Genomic DNA, 17,022 nt, shown 5'->3' on the forward strand with positions numbered 1-17,022 from the left:
TCACATTGATTTCCTAAAGCACGTGGAAAGAAGCTTTGTCAGCCGCTGGCATTTGGGTCTGATTGTGACGGATCTGCTCACTTTCTGAGCGTCTGGCGTGAATTGGATTCGGGTGCTAAGTTTTCCCCGGCCATGTTCTGTTAGAGTAATAGATAACAACTTGTCTTTGGGTTATTCAAACCTTTGTACACCTCGTTCTATCAATGTGTCATTGACCCGGGTGTTTTCCAGTGCCAGTGGATCATTCAAGTCCATCTTTTGTTTACCTGTAAGTTGTTTCTCGGCCTATTCTTCAAACTATTCCAAACTGTATTCAAGCCACTGAGTTTTATGGCACTGGGATATTTTTTCAGTAGATAAAATGCGGTGCAGCCTATTGGGCATTTTAAATGTCACTTGAAGTTATTATTACTCCATGGTGTTTGTGGCCACTGTTTGGTAATTAAAGTGATCCTGTACGTCTACAGAGTATCACACAGAGCTAAAGGCTTTTTAACGCTGGTAAGCCCTGTGAACAGTTGCTGTCTACAGCTTTATTCATGCTAGTTTGAATAATATTTATCAGAGAAACTTCTGCAGCATAATCCACTTGCCCAAGGTCAATCGATAAATATTGAACAGCGCTAACTCCCGCATTCAGAGCCAGAGTCTGTACAGTAGGGCAAGGGATCATGGGCCAATGTCGCTACAAGCAGACATGAAACTAAATCAGTTGGATATAAACTAGTTAAAGTGGCAAAAAAACATATTTGAGAGAAGGTTGTTTGAAGTGAACTTTAACTGTTTTGTTTAGAACAGTTTCAATCTGCTAACATGGAGCAGGACAGGTTTATGGCCTGTATTTCGGGCAGCCACCAGGGGGCGATAAAGATGCTTTAGATTCTCATGTGAAGAGCTGTCATGTCGTCAATCTTATAAAGTTTATGTCCATCAATCATATTTTCGTTGATATGTGATTATAAAACGCAAAACTTCAAAGTCAACACTGGAGGAAAATTTTAGATAATTTAAAAAGAAAATCAACATTAAAAGACAACTGCCTTATTTTATGCTCATAGCTTTTGGGTGGAATATCCTTTTAACCGAGAGATGTCAGTTTTCCTTGAACAGATCCTTTTTTAGTAAACAGTCCTATCGTTATCAGAATCTCAGAGATGCTTCTGCATCAAGGAACTGGGGGGGGGGGGGGTTAAGAAGAAGAAAGGTTGGCCTATTCCCGCTCGTCTTTGCTCAGCCCCGTAGCAGAGATAGAGGGATATGGGGGAAGTACAGTATGTCATCTTGTCCAAAGCTTTGATCCTCTCAGCCGGCGCTTTCATATCTTTTGAGTTCCTGTACAATGTTTGCTTAGACCCCATCACCTCCCCAATGCATCCATCCACCAAAGCGTTAGCTCCTCTCTGCACTGAGCCTCTGGGCATTTGCAGGCTCCGTGGTGAGGATGCTTAACTACAAAGAACATCAGGCAGCTTTGTTTCAGGATGTGCTCTGCTACAGTACCACGACCAAATGTTTGTATTAAGCCCCATAGCAGATAATAAGCTGGAACTCCGAAGGCACAGCTTGTTATTAAATTTTAATTCAGATTTTGACGATGGAATTTATGTACGCTCGAGTTTATTCTTGGATAACAAAGAGTCTATAAAAGGAAACTTCTCAGGGCCATCAATATCTTTATAGCCGATCTTTATTTATTTCCCCCTTTTCAGCACGTGTGTGATTATATGATAACGATCGTCAAATGTTATGGTGTAATTGTAGCTGAAGAACGGCGTTGTTGGTAATGACCTCCGTCTGTGTAGATCTAATAACCATTTCAGCCAATCTAATTTAATTGTGTATCACATGGCTGCCGTGCACGTTTATCACCCAAATCAAATGGGAATGCGGCCGGTGATTAATGATTTTCATAGAGTTGTCTTCTTTATCTGCGAGGACGCCACTTTGCATTGACCACGTTAATTAAAATCCTAACGTGCACCCACTCCTGCCGCGTTTTGCCAGATTTGCTTTGGTTGTACAATCCAATATAGTTCAAATTAGCTGAGATGAAAGAGTGTCCGGGGAGAGGGAGCCGGCCAGGCCCAACGGGACCAAGGATTAAGAGTGTGTAATTTACTGGATGAAGACTCTCCCTCCCTGCCCACCGTGGTCGCTCCGCTGGTAGGAGCAGGTGATTCTGAATTTCAAATTGTATGGGAGATGACAGGTGCAGGATGACCTTTCTCAGCCGGGGCTACATGGTCTTTCCCCAGGTTAATGAGGGAGAAGTCACATCTGAATGAGCAGCAGTGAAGGCGTCCGGTGTTATAGGAAAACAAACGGTTTTATTTCAAACTGTGTGTGTTTCAGAAATCTCACGGTGATGGTAAACGAGTTGCTGACCTTCGGAGTAGTTGTTGATTTATACTGTGTGTACTGTTGCTGCAGTATTTATTTCAATACTGTTAACAGTGTTGTCTATTCGGTTGAAATTGTTCTCCCAACTTTTTTGATGCATATCAACATACAACACATAAATGAAATAATGAAATAATAAAATAACCAAACTAGTGTGGTTCATGGTTATGCGATAGTTTTTCAATATTACATTTCCAATAAGGTCACAATACAGCTAGCTTCAAATAACAAATGATCAAGATAAACGTAATAAACAGTAAACAATATGATTCATTTGATGATTAATAAACTCTGTATTGTATTAATGCTCATCCCTTCTCAGTATGTAGTGACCTTATCCTTTTCACTGTGACTGTGGGATATGTGGTTCTCTGTATGGGATGCAGAAGCTTGAGCCTTTCTGCAGCGGGGTCAGTTCTGTCCGTCCATCACTCATAACTTCGTTGAACTATGACTGAACATGCGAAGATTCAAAGCTGCTCAGGGAAAAATCTTCCAAAGACCACATGTGTTATTTTGCAGAAATTTAGGGAGTTTCTATGTGCATTTCCAAACGTTAAATCAGTTGTCACACACAAATTCAAAAGGATTAAAGTTGCAGATAGATTTAAGACAAGATATCACCTGAGCCAAAAGATATATTATGATATAGAGTTTCACTTTGTTGGGAGAGGGGGCTCACCTGGGAACTTGAGCCCTCCTGTAGTGGCCGCAGGTTTGAATCCGACCTTGCCCTTTGCTGTCCTCGCTCTCTCTCTCCCTATTTCACGCTACCTTGTCCTATCCTAAATGTTTAAATGTCCCGAAAAATATATAAAAAAAATCATATCTCTGCATGTCCACGCTAAGGTTTCAGTATCAGTGTTCAGGATGAGAAATGTCAGAGGCAGAACCATTTGCTAAGAGTGTTTAAGTGAATGTAAATCAATGCCTGGGATGTGGAATGTACCCTCAATAAATATTGTAATCTAGGACTATAAGCTTTCTGTGCTGCCACGCTCCAGTGCGTCCCCGCCTGATACCTTCTGTATTCTCACTGACTGTGAATAAGACTGTCAGCCTGGAATGCAAATCTCAGGCGAATGTTTCAAACCATTGGCCACGCTGTGTGTTTGCAGCATTTGACAAACAATTTGAAATAACTGAAAGCGTATTCGACCTTGTTTGCGGTAAAGGTCATCTGAGTTTCACATGGCACCGCTGAATCTGCCCCCGTTAATGAATTCCTTGTCTCTTTTTTTGTTTGTTTGTTTGTCTGTCTGTTTGTTTCCTGTGCTCTCTGTGATTCCCCCCCCCCCCCCCCCCCCCCCGGTGCAGCTCTGAGAGACCACAGAATCGAGCTGGTGCGAGCCACGTCGCAGGAGCTCACCATCAAAATCGGTGACGTCAGCCTGTCGGACGAGGGCCAGTACACCTGCTCGCTCTTCACCATGCCTGTCAAGACCACCAAGGCCTTCCTCACTGTTCTGGGTGAGCACGTCCGTTTTGGCCCAGTCTCCACAGGCCAATTACTTGTGGCTAATTCCTCACATTCCTGACAGCGTGAATACCTGCACCCTTTTCTTTTTTTTAAAATGATACCCCATTGCTTTCCTTCATCCTTGTTACTTTTTAGGAAAATAACATTTCTGCTTTACATTTGACCCTTTTCTACAAGAATAAACATTGACAGTCGAGCCTGCAAGATAGAGGACGACCACAAATACTCAAATAGTGAGAATATGTTCACACCTTTGTAAGACAGGTGTGCTGAAGGATAGTCAACACTAGTTTTGTACATGTCTTTGTCAAGCATCTCACAGGCTGACAGGAAGATAGCAGCCGCAGTCATTTATTATTATCTCTATTTAATAAACATCCTTTTATTATTCTTATTCATTGTCAGCCATCATTTTTCTTTCAATAGAATTCATTTTGGCATTTTTGTTGTTGTTGTTTTTTTTGTCCTACCTTCAAAAAATAAGTTTGTGAAAAAGCCTTCAGCAGATATTCAATTTGCTCTTGTCACCGAGATAAGAAGGCATGGATATCAGAAAGTGAATTCTGTCATTCAGTAAATCATTCCGAGTTGTCTGAGGTAAACAGGATATTATAACTCACCGGGCTGTTTCCAATCTCTTGTGTACGTTCAGTATGTTGCTTATGATTATAGTTCCCTGCACCACAGGAGTGCCGGGCCGGCCGGAGATCACAGGATTCACCAAGCCGGCCATGGAGGGCGACGTGATCACCCTGACGTGCACCACATCCGGCAGCAAACCAGCCGCCCACATCCGCTGGTTCCGAAACGACAAGGAGGTCCAAGGTAAGCGTGTGCTGTGGATTGCACTGAGAATCGTCTCCTCTTGACACTGGTCCCCTGTTGGACACCTCATTACTGTCAAGTCATTCCTTTGTGCTCATATTCATGCCTTGCTCCACCCGCCGTGCTCAAACGGTGCCATGATTCACGTGGCTTGCAGCCGGGCCGTGCTGCTGCTCTTGTTGTGTGGATTGTCCAAGTTCTCCTCGTGTCTCCGTGGGTTTTCTCTGGGTGTTCCAGCTTCCTCCCACAGTCCGAAGACCTGCAGCTCCGCTTAATTGGAAACTCTGTGTTGCCCATAGGTGTGAATGGTTGTTTGTCTCGGTATGTCAGCCCTGTGATCCTCCATCTCTCGCCCCTGATGTTAGCTGGGATTGGCTCCAGCCCCCCAGGGACTCTGGATGGACGGATGGATGGATGGATGGATGGAAGGAAGTCTTGGTCTTATTCCTGTTTGTTAAATCCTTTGTTTATAAAACCCCAAAAACCCAATGTTGAATTTAAAATGAAATCAGACACAGAACAGTATCATATTATAACCTCCATCAAGGAAGTTATGTTATTGCCTGTGTTTGTTTGCTAGTTTGGAGGATTATGCAAAAACCACTCAACCAATTTCCATAACATTTTGTGGAGGCTTGAGGATGGACCCAAGAAACATCCCCACATTCTACACTTTCCTTAACATTGTGAGATTCGGATTGTTTCATTTATTTATCAGATGATAATTCATGGATCTTGATAAAACAAAAATCATCAGAAATGTTTATGGGACTGATCTTTATGCTATTTGGTGCAGATCCAAATAAAAACATTCTAGTTTAGATAATTTAACTTGATTATTATATTTTAATCGGGCAATAAACTAGTGAACTGACTAATTATTAAATGCCAAGTTTGTCACGTAGGCGATTTCATATGTCGGTGAAATGTCATTTGAAGAATAAGAATAATACAAATTGCATCCTTGCACTTTGAGTAAATGCCTTGTGCGTCACATTAGGTTCAAAAGACAACAGCTGATCATTCATCCTGTGGTTAGAGATGCTACGCGGCCCTCGACACAGTTTGCGTGTGATGAATCGATGTCGTCGGGCTTCCCGTCCGCTCTCGACAGCCATGTAACCATCAATCCCTCGGCAGCTCCGACTGAGTGCCTGATTTTTTTTACGCAGAGCGACGATTAGATTAGTCACACGAGTCAGAGACGATACAAGAACGCACAGCAAAGGCAAACTCAGGGGAGGCCAAGTAGTTTCACCAAAGACGGTAAAAAATACCCCAACAGGAAAAAAAGGAATTATGCAGAAGATGCAGTTTAGCTTTCTGTACTTTCACTTTCTTATATACCTCAACTCCAAACTGCCTGACGGTCTTTTTATAGCTTTTATCACCATCTTATTTCCAGTGTAAAAAAAAACAAAACACAGATAAGACCAAAACATAAAACAAAAGAGAATGGAATGTTTTTTCTCAATGTGATGGCTGAGGTAAGCTGTGTGCAGCTCTTTAATGTAATGGAGCCTGCTGCGGAGACCGGCTGTGACAGTTGCTCTTTATTGAAGATATGCACCAGAGAGCTTTTTCTTGGTGGTTCTGTCTGTGTCTGCCCAACATGGCACGATGATTGATGGGAGAGGGGCCGGGATATGAAGTTTCCTTGTTGAAATGACATGCACGTAGATTCCTGAAAGGCCAGTGGAGAGATGGCACACAGCATCTCAACCAGACACGCCGTCCATCTCGAGAGGCACTGAAGTGATCCATTTCTCTGCCTTGAAATAAACCTTTCAAACTTCAAAACTTTATCCCTAACACTTTGGAACATGTCCATTTAAGGTAAAAGGCCAGGATGTAATCCCACAAAGTTTAAGTGATGACAAAACAGATCCGGAAGATTTTGGGGTCCTTAGATCCAAACTGATCCTCCTTCAAGAAATACATGATAAAGCCCATCATTCCAATCTTCCATTTTTTTAATCAATAGAATAAATACTACTGTAAATATACACAAATCATGGTAAAGTAGTAAAGATAGAGTACAGACGTCTCCAACTAAACCTGTAAAATAATGCTTTTGGCAGAGAGCTAGCCTCCTCGATGTCCTTCAAGAAGAACTGAAGGGGACTCTCACCAAAGAGTTATTTCTTTACCAGCTGGTTCCAGGGGCCCCCTCTCAGCTCGGGGGGCCCACCCTAATGCCACGGCCATGCACATACTTCCATTCACATCCAACTCCCATCTTCTGTAGATATCAATAAACATGTGATTTCTCCATCCCACCGTCAGGTCAGCAGGAATCACAGGCCGAAAAACAAAAGCACGGTTCCCTGCAATTATATTTTACTCGTGAAGCTGCATTGACATGTGATGTGTGAATTACACGTCTACCCCACGTCTGCCCTCAACTGCCGCCCTCGTATACAGATGTTCTTTCATTAGTTTTACTCGTTTTTTATTAAGCCGCTTGGGCAAACAGCCCCGGTGTGATGCATCTCCGAGTCAAAGAGAGAAGGAGAACAAAGGACGAGACTGGGATGTCTTCGACTTAAAAACTTCATTTCCATGTCAAAGTGTCAAACAGGAGGAAATGTCAATCAGTGCTGCAGATCCAAGTCTTTTGTAGGCGCCGCTTTAAAGCGCTGTGCAGCGGGAATGTGCTGGGAGCAGCATGTTTTGCCACCGGTTCTTGTGCGGTGGATCATTGCCGCCAGTGTCGGCTGTCACTCAAACCTATCCCCACCGGGGGACCAGTCTACAAAGCGCCGCCACAACAGCAGGTGCGATGGCAAAAACATGTCATATTTATTTTATGCTCTGATGATTTGTTTTTTCAACAATTTGTATTAGAAGCACACGGCATTACAAACCTCAAAATGCAACTGTCATCCGGCGTCAAGCAATTTGTTTGCAGAGTATAGAGCCATACAAATTACTTGTGTCACTGAATGACAGCCAGGCATCAAAATTGTAATCTATTGAGGAACAAAAAATCCACCCACTCTCCCTTCCTCTGCAAACACAAAACGTTCTATATAAGAGCCCGAGCTGCGGGGAACAGAAGAGTCACAGGTAGATTTTCAAGAAAAGAGGATCTTTATTATTCACCCAAAATGAAGAATATGACACTTTTGCAAAATGTTCAACGAAGACTCGAGGCCATAAAAAAGTCAACTTAGCAGAACTAGAGTCAGGCAAACTTAGAACCATGTGACAGTAACTGAGCCGAGCAATCTGAGGCCAAAGTGCTTCACAGTGTCTTGTTTTAATGTGGACGACAATGCGTCCATCACAAGTGTCCCTGTGGCCTTTGTCGGCTCTGTAGAAAGTCCAAGTACACATTTGATACATTTTTGTGTTTCATTTATCTAAAGAGTTTGCTTTTGATTAGATATTTGATGCTATACAAACATAGTGAAACATCATGATTGATAGATAAGACACTCACCATTGGTTAAAAGAAGAGCAAGTTGGCAGCATTTTATTCTATTGTAGCTTCATTTTTGTACAATGGGGGAAGTGGAGATCTGTTGCATTTAGCTGCGGCTGTGGCTGTAAATCGTTTGAGTCGTCAAGACTAGAATGGTTTTAGTTTATTATGGCCCATTCACATCTGTCGATTTTTCCAGGTGTTTATTTTTCTATTTCATTCATTTATTTGGTTTATACCATATTTCTCACTTCACATATTCCTCATCAGCATCATAAACCAAGTGTCGAGGCTCCCATTTGTAAACATGTTGCATTAAATACCTGTTTTTATATCAGCATCAAGAATGAGAGTTGTGCTGCTGCTCATATTTAAGCACAATTAAAATGTATTTATCTAACATCTGTTCACCTGTTACCAACAACAACTCCCTGTATAATTTTCTTTTTCTATTTGTGTTTTATATATTTCGAGAGAATATCTGAGACTCGAGCCACATTACAAGAATATTCCAGCATATGCTGTCGACCTTTTAATAGTTTTTCTCACATTTATGCCTTAATTGGTGTGTTGTTGTTGTTGCTATTTTCAACACCCACTTTTTCACATTAAATTCAACTTTACTGCAAACTAATCTGTTTACCTCTTTATACATTAGATTAAAGTAATAAAAGTAATCAAACAATTAAAATTTAAGGTACCAAAAGCCGTGGGGGAGAGGTTTATAGAGGACTTATGGGTGTGAGATAAAACTGGTCTGTGGCTTCTGCTTGTTTTTGTTACAATCCTACAAATCAAGACAATCAAAATTAAACCCTAAACTTTATTTCGCAAAATGAATTTAAAAACCAGATAAAATGTTTATTTGCAAAACCAAATTTTGTGCAAACATATTTAGACCTTCACAATGTTGCCGTATTATTATATTAATTGTCTGAGTATAAACTTTTCCACACTGGGCATTGATCTCATGCAGCATCATAACAGAAATAGAGTAAAGAAGAACCTGAGCCCAATGCACAACTGTTCTCTGATTATATTGGTCGGTTATTTCACTATTTTTCATACTATTCGCTGAGATTGAAAGTGACAACAACAGTTAGACTATTACACCAATGTGTGAAGCATGTGACGGTCTAATAACTGAAAATATAATTGTGTGATAAAACTTTGAATTCATGATCAATAGGTTTATGGAGCCAGAATAATTATTTAACAGCTTCTCATTTAGTAGTTGAAGCTGAACAGTGGAATAATAATAAAGTCCCCGGGGAATAATACACTTTTAACACAGATGATACCAGTTTATTCAAAATATTATTTTTTAAATGTGATCGAAGCATAATGGATATCAATCAACATCATAAACAGTTACAATGAGTGGGTTAAAACAGCCTGTTAGCATTAATATATATAAGTGCATAAATATATAGTGTGTTAACTAAGATAGTGTATTATTACAACCTAGGACCATGCACATTGTTTTAGACTAGAAAAATAAATTAGGATGTCATGTTCCTCTTTGCACTATAAATATTGAAGTTTGATCATTAAGGATATCAAGTATCAATGTGTCATTAATAAAAACTGTTAAATGAGGCACAGGAGTGTGAGTTCACACTTTTAACAGCAAATTAAATGACAAGTAAGAACATCATCATTTTTTTTACATATTTGAAAAAGCCTTCAATGAAAACAAAGGCTTCACTGAACTTGACTGGGACAGGTGTGGCCCAGGAGGTCGTCCAGTAAGCAGAAGGTCGCTGGTTTGATCCCAGTCTCCCCCAAGTGTCCTCTGGGAAGATACTGAGCCTCAAAGCTGAACTGTAAAGATCTCTGGAGGATAACCAGGAGGAGAAAATCACCATGTAAATACAGATATGATTCAACCACACCTGCATGCAGATCTTTTTAAAAAATACATCAAATCCTGCCACTGAGGCTTCAACTTGTTCAAACACTGAGGAGGAGATTCCCCCCTCCCCCCTCCCATCATCAGATCTCCTCACATCTCAGGGATCTGGTTTTTAAAGCTGCGGCACCCAGGCGGATTCCCATCGCTCTGTGGCGACGCTCGCAGCCGCCTTGAAAGACTCACAGCTTCCCTGTGGTATCTCTAATGCTGCGGGCGACTTGACGAATGAGAGGAAGAGCTGGAGAGATTTGGTTCTGACGCCACAGAGTCGATTCCTACCCCCTCATGTACTGCAGGGCAAAACGCAAAGCCTCTGACTTCCCCTGTTTGCTCGGGAGATATGTGGTGTTTGATTTCTTCCTTTTTTTCATATTCTCATATGAGAGGAATTAATCAATAACAGTGAGGTGTCCTGGAGGTTGCTGTGTGTGTGTGTGTGTGTGTGTGTGTGTGTGTGTGTGTGTGTGTGTGTGTGTGTGTGTGTGTGTGTGTGTGTGTGTGTGTGTGTGTGTGTGTGTGTGTGTGTGTGTGTGTGTGTGTGTGTGTGTGTGTGTGTGTGTGTGTGTGTGTGTGTGTGCGTCATGCATTCAAACACCACTGACTGTTATAAAATAAGCCAGAACAGAATAATATCGCACCATTTCAAACTTTGGTAGAAAAGCGAAAAAACACAATTTAACGAATTTACATAATCATATTTTCAAACTCTGCAATACAAATTCCTGAATGACTAATCGAGTGATTTAATTGTAATTCACAGTGAAAGAGAATTCATGTTGAAGCTTAGATGAAAACATCATCTTCCCATTTTCTCAGCTTTCGAGACAAAGTTTGCTTATTTTCAGAGACTAACATCGAACAAACCATTCAAATGTTGATTATCTCTACTTTACAATATAAGTAGCGGTTTATTCTTTACACCCAGACTGAACAAATATGAATTAATGTAGTTGCAGTAGCTGTGATAGTAAAAATCGTTTTGGTATAATCCTCTTGACGTGACAAAATCACAGAGATTCAGTAGAGTGGAACAAATGGATCAGCCCAAAATGATGATGATGATGATGATGATGACGATGACGTGGGTGATCTATGTTTCATTGAAAGGGGCTTTTAGTGTTTAATAAACCAAGTGATTAATTGAGTAAATACATGTGCATTTACTGTATTTACTGATTGAGTCAGGGTTGCTCTAGTCTAGATCATAAGAAACTACGAGGGAGAAGAAGAGGATTGAGGAGGGTAGAAAAGGTTGTTTGTCCTTTTTGCCTCCAGGGGGCGCAGCGAGCAGCCTTGTGCAGATGTTTCTATAGCAATGTGACGCCTGCACACAAAGTGCTGACAGGAGATCAGCTGTCAAACCACAGAGACATGCTGCCAATTAAAAAGAGGCGTCTCAATGAGGACGGAATGACAGGGCAGGGGAAAGAAGAGCAAGGTTTGACTACAACTATGGAAATCCACCCCATGCTGCAGGTTGTGTGTGTGTGTGTGTGTGTGCGTATGTGGGTCAGTGGGTTTGCATGTGTGTGTGTGTGTGTTCGTTTGTGTGTCTGTGTTGACTGGTATGTGTGAGAGATGGTCCTGGAGGAGCAAACACACCCGACCATCCGAGTCAACGCTCGCTCACTCTCCGCTCGCCATTCACTCCACTTTGACTTGGCTTTCAAAGGCCAAGGATTCTAATCCTCAAAGGGGATGCTGAGAAAAACAACAACAACAACAACAACAACAACAACAACAACAACAACACTGCAGCTTTCTGTGTCATGTTTCTCACGTTCCAGTAAACAGTCTCGCACATTTCAATTTTTTCTGTGCTTCTTTGAAGGAAAACTTTATTTCTCCATATGAAGAACTCACACAAAACGGTTTCTCCAGTTTTATTCAAAATGAATTTCCCCCTCTTGTTTATTCGTCCGCCTGCAGGAACCAAGGAGCTGAACGCCACAGGTAAATCTTTCACCGTCAGGAGCAGCCTCCAGTTGCAGGTGGACAAGCGGGACGACGGCGTGGCCTACACCTGCAGCGTGGAGCACGTGTCCCTGTCCAACCCCTACATGACCACCGAGGTTCTGGAGGTCCACTGTGAGTGCCGTCACACACACACACACACACACACACACACACACTCCCCACAAAGCTGGATTAGGTGCCAGATTAGTATTGAGAAGAAATACAAGGATTGAGATTACATTTATGTCTGCAGGTTTAGCTTTGCATTTGCTCAGGATTAGTGCAGGATTAGTTTGCAGGTAAGGGATTAGTAGCAAAGCAGAGCAGGGATATGGGCTGGAGCTGCGAGTTGCCCGGTGGGTAAAGAGCTAACTACTGTTGTACTTTGTTGGTGTTAGAGTTAAACCCTCCATCACACACTGCTCTCATTGCAATGGATTTTTCTCTTTTTTCTGCGTGTCTTTCCCACAGATGCTCCCCATCTGGACATCGCACACTCATTGCTCATTCCACAAGAAGGGCAATACTTCAAATTGGAGTGCGTGTCCATAGGCAACCCAATGTAAGTCATCGAAAGTTGTTGTAAAACTTCAATTTGGTGTTAACAGCATGAGAAGGGAGGGAAATAGAGTGTTAGCGGTGAGCGGCTCTGCTTCTGGAAGTAAATTACTAATTCATTTTCTCCAATGACATTTCAGAAAATCCTTATGAAAAGCGGTTTAAGCCAGAGAACATTTGATTGGGAGCACAAAAAAAAAAAGGGCAACGGTACAAGAGTGTGTACATCACTGTTATAAGAGTGAAGGAACTACGCATCCCACAAGCCATTGCAAATTATCCCTCTCCAATGACTTCCTGTGCTTTTATTCTTGAATTTAATCCGTAGTGTTCCAACACTACGAAAATGAGAATGAGTGTTCCAATATACTGTAGTTTTTGTATTTTATGTACATAGGTAACATTTTGATTTAGTGTTGTGGACTGTAATCATGGGAAATCATGGCTGCTATGTTATTAACATCATATAATTCTGTAATCCATTTGTACCCGACATAATTTTTGGCGTTTGTGGTAAACGGTGAACTCCACCAATCAGAGACTCCTACACCTGAGGATTGTGGGTAGTTGTGGTCACTCTCCTTTGCTATATAACAAACTGTAGAACAGACTTTCATTATCTCCTATAATAAGTCTACCTTGGATGGCGGCAATATTATGGCTGATAATCAAACTCTCTATTCAGAAAATGAAGGGTATTTTTACTTCCAGAACCAGGCTGTGGAGCTCCATTGTTCTTCATCAGAGAAAAATCATATTCTAAGATTAATCTGTAGTTTATTGGTTATTAACTGACATGTAATAAAGTATCAGGATTTTAAAAAAAATATCATATTGTGTGTTTTCTTTCCCAGACCTGATTCGGTGCTGTGGTCCAAAGACGGAGGCGAGCTGCCCGACATCGAGCGCATGATCGTGGAGGGGAGAGACCTCACCATCACCACGCTCAACAAAACAGACAACGGCACATACCGCTGCGAGGCCAGCAACCACCTGGGGACCAGCAGTGCCGAGTACACACTGTTTGTCTACGGTGGGTACTTCAGTCGGGGTCTCGTTATGGATGATCAGTTCTGTGCGCTGCAGCGTATTATGTGCTCGATCAAAGATGCTCGGCTTTCATAACAAAGATTCAAAGTCAGCGGGGGGGATTATCAGTCCTGCAACGTAATCTAAAGTGGTTATGGATGTATAAATATATATATATATATATATGTGCCTCTGTTATATGTAAGGATAAAAAGAAAAGCAGGAGAACAAATCCTTTAACATCAACCGTGAATATGAAAGGTTTCAACGTCTCCTGTAAGTGACTGTTGTTTTAAAGTCAGTGAGTGTGGAAGTTGTGTGTCTCAAGGAGAGTTTCCGAATGCAGACGTACAACTGACAATCATTTACCCGTCATTAGGCGTCGATCAGGAGCTGACAGCCTCCAGTCACCCACAGCCTCCGTGAAGGAGAAACAGATAATGATAATGGATACATGCGGAAATCTGCAAATATGTTTTAAATTAGATTTATCAAGTCATTAAGAGTTTTTAACCTGAATAATGTTTATCGTTCCTGCACCGGTTTGGTTTGGATGAATTAAAATACAACAACATCTAGACCCTGCCAGTGTGTCTGCAAGGTTGAGGTCTAGATTTATTTTATTTTGTTAACATTTCAAACAGCCATTGGTTCTAATAACTTTAAATTTATCAAGCTATTTCTTAAATCTGCACAGAATGTGGTTACCAATATATTACAACTGTGTAATTGTATTATGACAGGCTAACAAATGCAAATCTCACAAGATAATTAGCAATGTGATCATTTGGCTGCAAATTGACGGAGCATTTTAACATTAGTAGTATAATACATTTTATAACCTCAGCAGGGTATAAAAGGATATGTAGTCAATGGGATACAACATGGAAAAAACACTGGTATGATCCATTATAATATTACTTTGTATTTGTGAATACTTGGATAGAAAGAGTAAAACATGGCCGGCCACTGTATTTATCTAACACAAACAAAAGTGTGGTAAATTCAAAAACCTGTTTGTCATCTATATTTTTAATTCAGATTCAGATTAATCGTATTTTAGGAGCAGAATTTATGTTGCATTGCAAAATCATCCATAGTCGTGCATGACACCTGTTTTCACACCAATTCTTAGAGTTTCATATATTTCTTGCCTCGTCACCGCGCAGGGATATAAACCTGTTTACTTACCTGCACCACACCTAGCACCACACCTATTACCACACCTATCACCACACCTACCACCTATCACCACACCTATCACCACACCTATCACCACACCTATCACCACACCTATCACCTATCACCACACAGGTTCAGCTCGTGGACTCTCTGCCCTGTGAGGAAACAGGGGGAAATGTGTCAAGGAACAGAATTTAGCTTCCAAGTGCCGCCTGGAGGAGAGATAAGTCAATCCGAGACAATGGAGGGAGTAAAGACAGCAGGGTGTGGGTAACGGATCATTAAGGCCTCTGCGGCACGTGTGTGTCATGTTTATCAAGTCCCCAAAAAAAATTGAAAAACAAGGACAGAATATATCAATTCAGTTTTTTTGCCAATTAAACAGTCCCCACAGGATAGTGCAGTTTGCTTGGGAGTGACTTATCACAGCTCACAAGCGGCTACAGGATGCACGGCAGCTTCTTTTATTAAAATTTGAAAGAGCAGAGGGTTTTTGGGAGAGAAACACTAGAGGACACACTCGTCCTATTAGCTTTTGTTATCTCACTCGCTTCTGTCAGCACGCTCGATGAACAGGGTGAGGCAGCGATGTCAGGCTGGTCCACATCGTCCTGTCACATCTGGGAGCGCCACGTGCTGCCTTTTCATTTCCTCACGTTTCACAAATTGATATAAATATATATATATAATTCAAATTTGTTGTTAGAAATACAGGGTATAGTTGCCGAGGAGCTGTTCCTCACTCTTTGGGAGATTTACCGAGGCAAAAGCGAAACTGATAACCCTCAACAAAGAGGGAGGGATGAGAGATGGAGTGCAGCAGGTAGAAGACGAGAGAGACGTCCTCGTTTCACCGGTGACGACACTCGTTCTCCAGCTCCTCTGTGTCTGGCTAAATACTTACCGGGTCTCTTTTGCGGGCGTCTCAGCCTCTTAGCCTAATTTACTAATGACAGCCGAGCCACGAAGCAATAAATGTTATCGCTCAGCCGCAATTCATCATCTTCCCCCGATTATGCTCCATGATACACTGTATTAAATAAAGCGAGGGAAACGCCACACATGATAATTACTCTGTCTGAGAAGCCGGGGGAGATGGTAACAGATAGAGGTTTACCTAAACGTGGCTGAGAGACGCCGCGGCCGCGCTCCACTCTCACTGTTCCCTCGTTCATTGAACATTTTCACCTCGACGAGCGCGACACGTGCTGAGACTTTCACTGTGTGTGTGTGTGTGTGTGTGTGTGTGTGTGTGTGTCGCCCATTCACCAGCCAATCATCAGCTGCTGGGAAATATATACAACAGATGCTGGAAATCTGGAGTCCTTCACGTATGACTCATCCTCTGCCCCAAAGATGTGAAAGAATTGACTCATTCAGAGCTTGAGTCATTTGTGCAGCTCTTGTATTTCATCATTTGTGCATATTTGAGTTTGATGTTGATTGGATTCACTGAGGTGAAAGGTCAGCAGCAGCAGCAGCAGCAGCAGCAGCCATGCGCACTCATTGATTTGTGCTGTTTGGCTTCTTTTTCCTTGTGAGTTTTCTCATGTTGAGCCTTTTCCCTGTGGATGGGTTGTGTGTTTTTCTTTGCTCCACATTGTTCCTGTTTTCATTTGGCAGACGTCATCACCATCTCCCCTTCCTCCCTCCCTCCCTCCCTCCCTCCCTCCCTCCCTCCCTAGCCTCCGTTCTTCCAGTTCGATAATGCCAACATTCCCACACCAGGCACAGGCAGCTGTGTTCGCAGGTACGCTTGGACCCCCTCCACTCCTCCCCTCCCCTCCCCTCCACCCCCCCCCCCCCCCCCCCCCCACGGCCTCGCCTCACCGCTCCGTGCACTCACGAACATGACACCGAACACACACTTGATGATTGATGAGCTAACAACCAGGGCTTTGAGATAGAAAATAACATTGTGTTTCTGGATGAATTCGATACTCTGTCTATTTTTTTTTTTTTTTTCCTCTTTCCATTTTCATACACAGCACTGGTTACTTCACCGCCAGCTGTCTATTTTTTATTTATAGCTGTTCTCTGATTAGAGTTATCACTGGATCAATAAGCAGACCTCGGTGAGTCAGTTACCGAATCGGGTTACGGGGGTTTTGTAAACCACCAGGAGCAGAGAATAGAACACGTGGATGTTTTATACTTTGGTTCTGAGGCGTAATGCTTTCCACTGTTTGAACCACGCACGACAACAAGTTTACAATCACGCTCAAACAACGTTAACCAGTGTGTTTACTT

General features: G+C 42.1%; 1 protein-coding gene across 1 annotated transcript in view; it reads left to right on the forward strand.

The window, feature by feature from the left end:
• The window catches only part of cadm2b (cell adhesion molecule 2b), a 144,712-nt gene that overhangs the window by 123,543 nt on the left and 4,147 nt on the right, over window positions 1-17,022 (forward strand). Inside the window, exons 3-7 of the mRNA XM_053423680.1 lie at window positions 3,718-3,870; window positions 4,568-4,705; window positions 11,977-12,135; window positions 12,475-12,565; window positions 13,416-13,594. Of these exons, the coding sequence (XP_053279655.1) occupies window positions 3,718-3,870; window positions 4,568-4,705; window positions 11,977-12,135; window positions 12,475-12,565; window positions 13,416-13,594 (720 nt within the window). The remainder of the gene's footprint in view (window positions 1-3,717; window positions 3,871-4,567; window positions 4,706-11,976; window positions 12,136-12,474; window positions 12,566-13,415; window positions 13,595-17,022) is intronic.

Source organism: Pleuronectes platessa, chromosome 5 (assembly GCF_947347685.1).
Source record: "Pleuronectes platessa chromosome 5, fPlePla1.1, whole genome shotgun sequence".
In the NCBI taxonomy this organism is placed as follows: Eukaryota; Metazoa; Chordata; class Actinopteri; order Pleuronectiformes; family Pleuronectidae; genus Pleuronectes; species Pleuronectes platessa.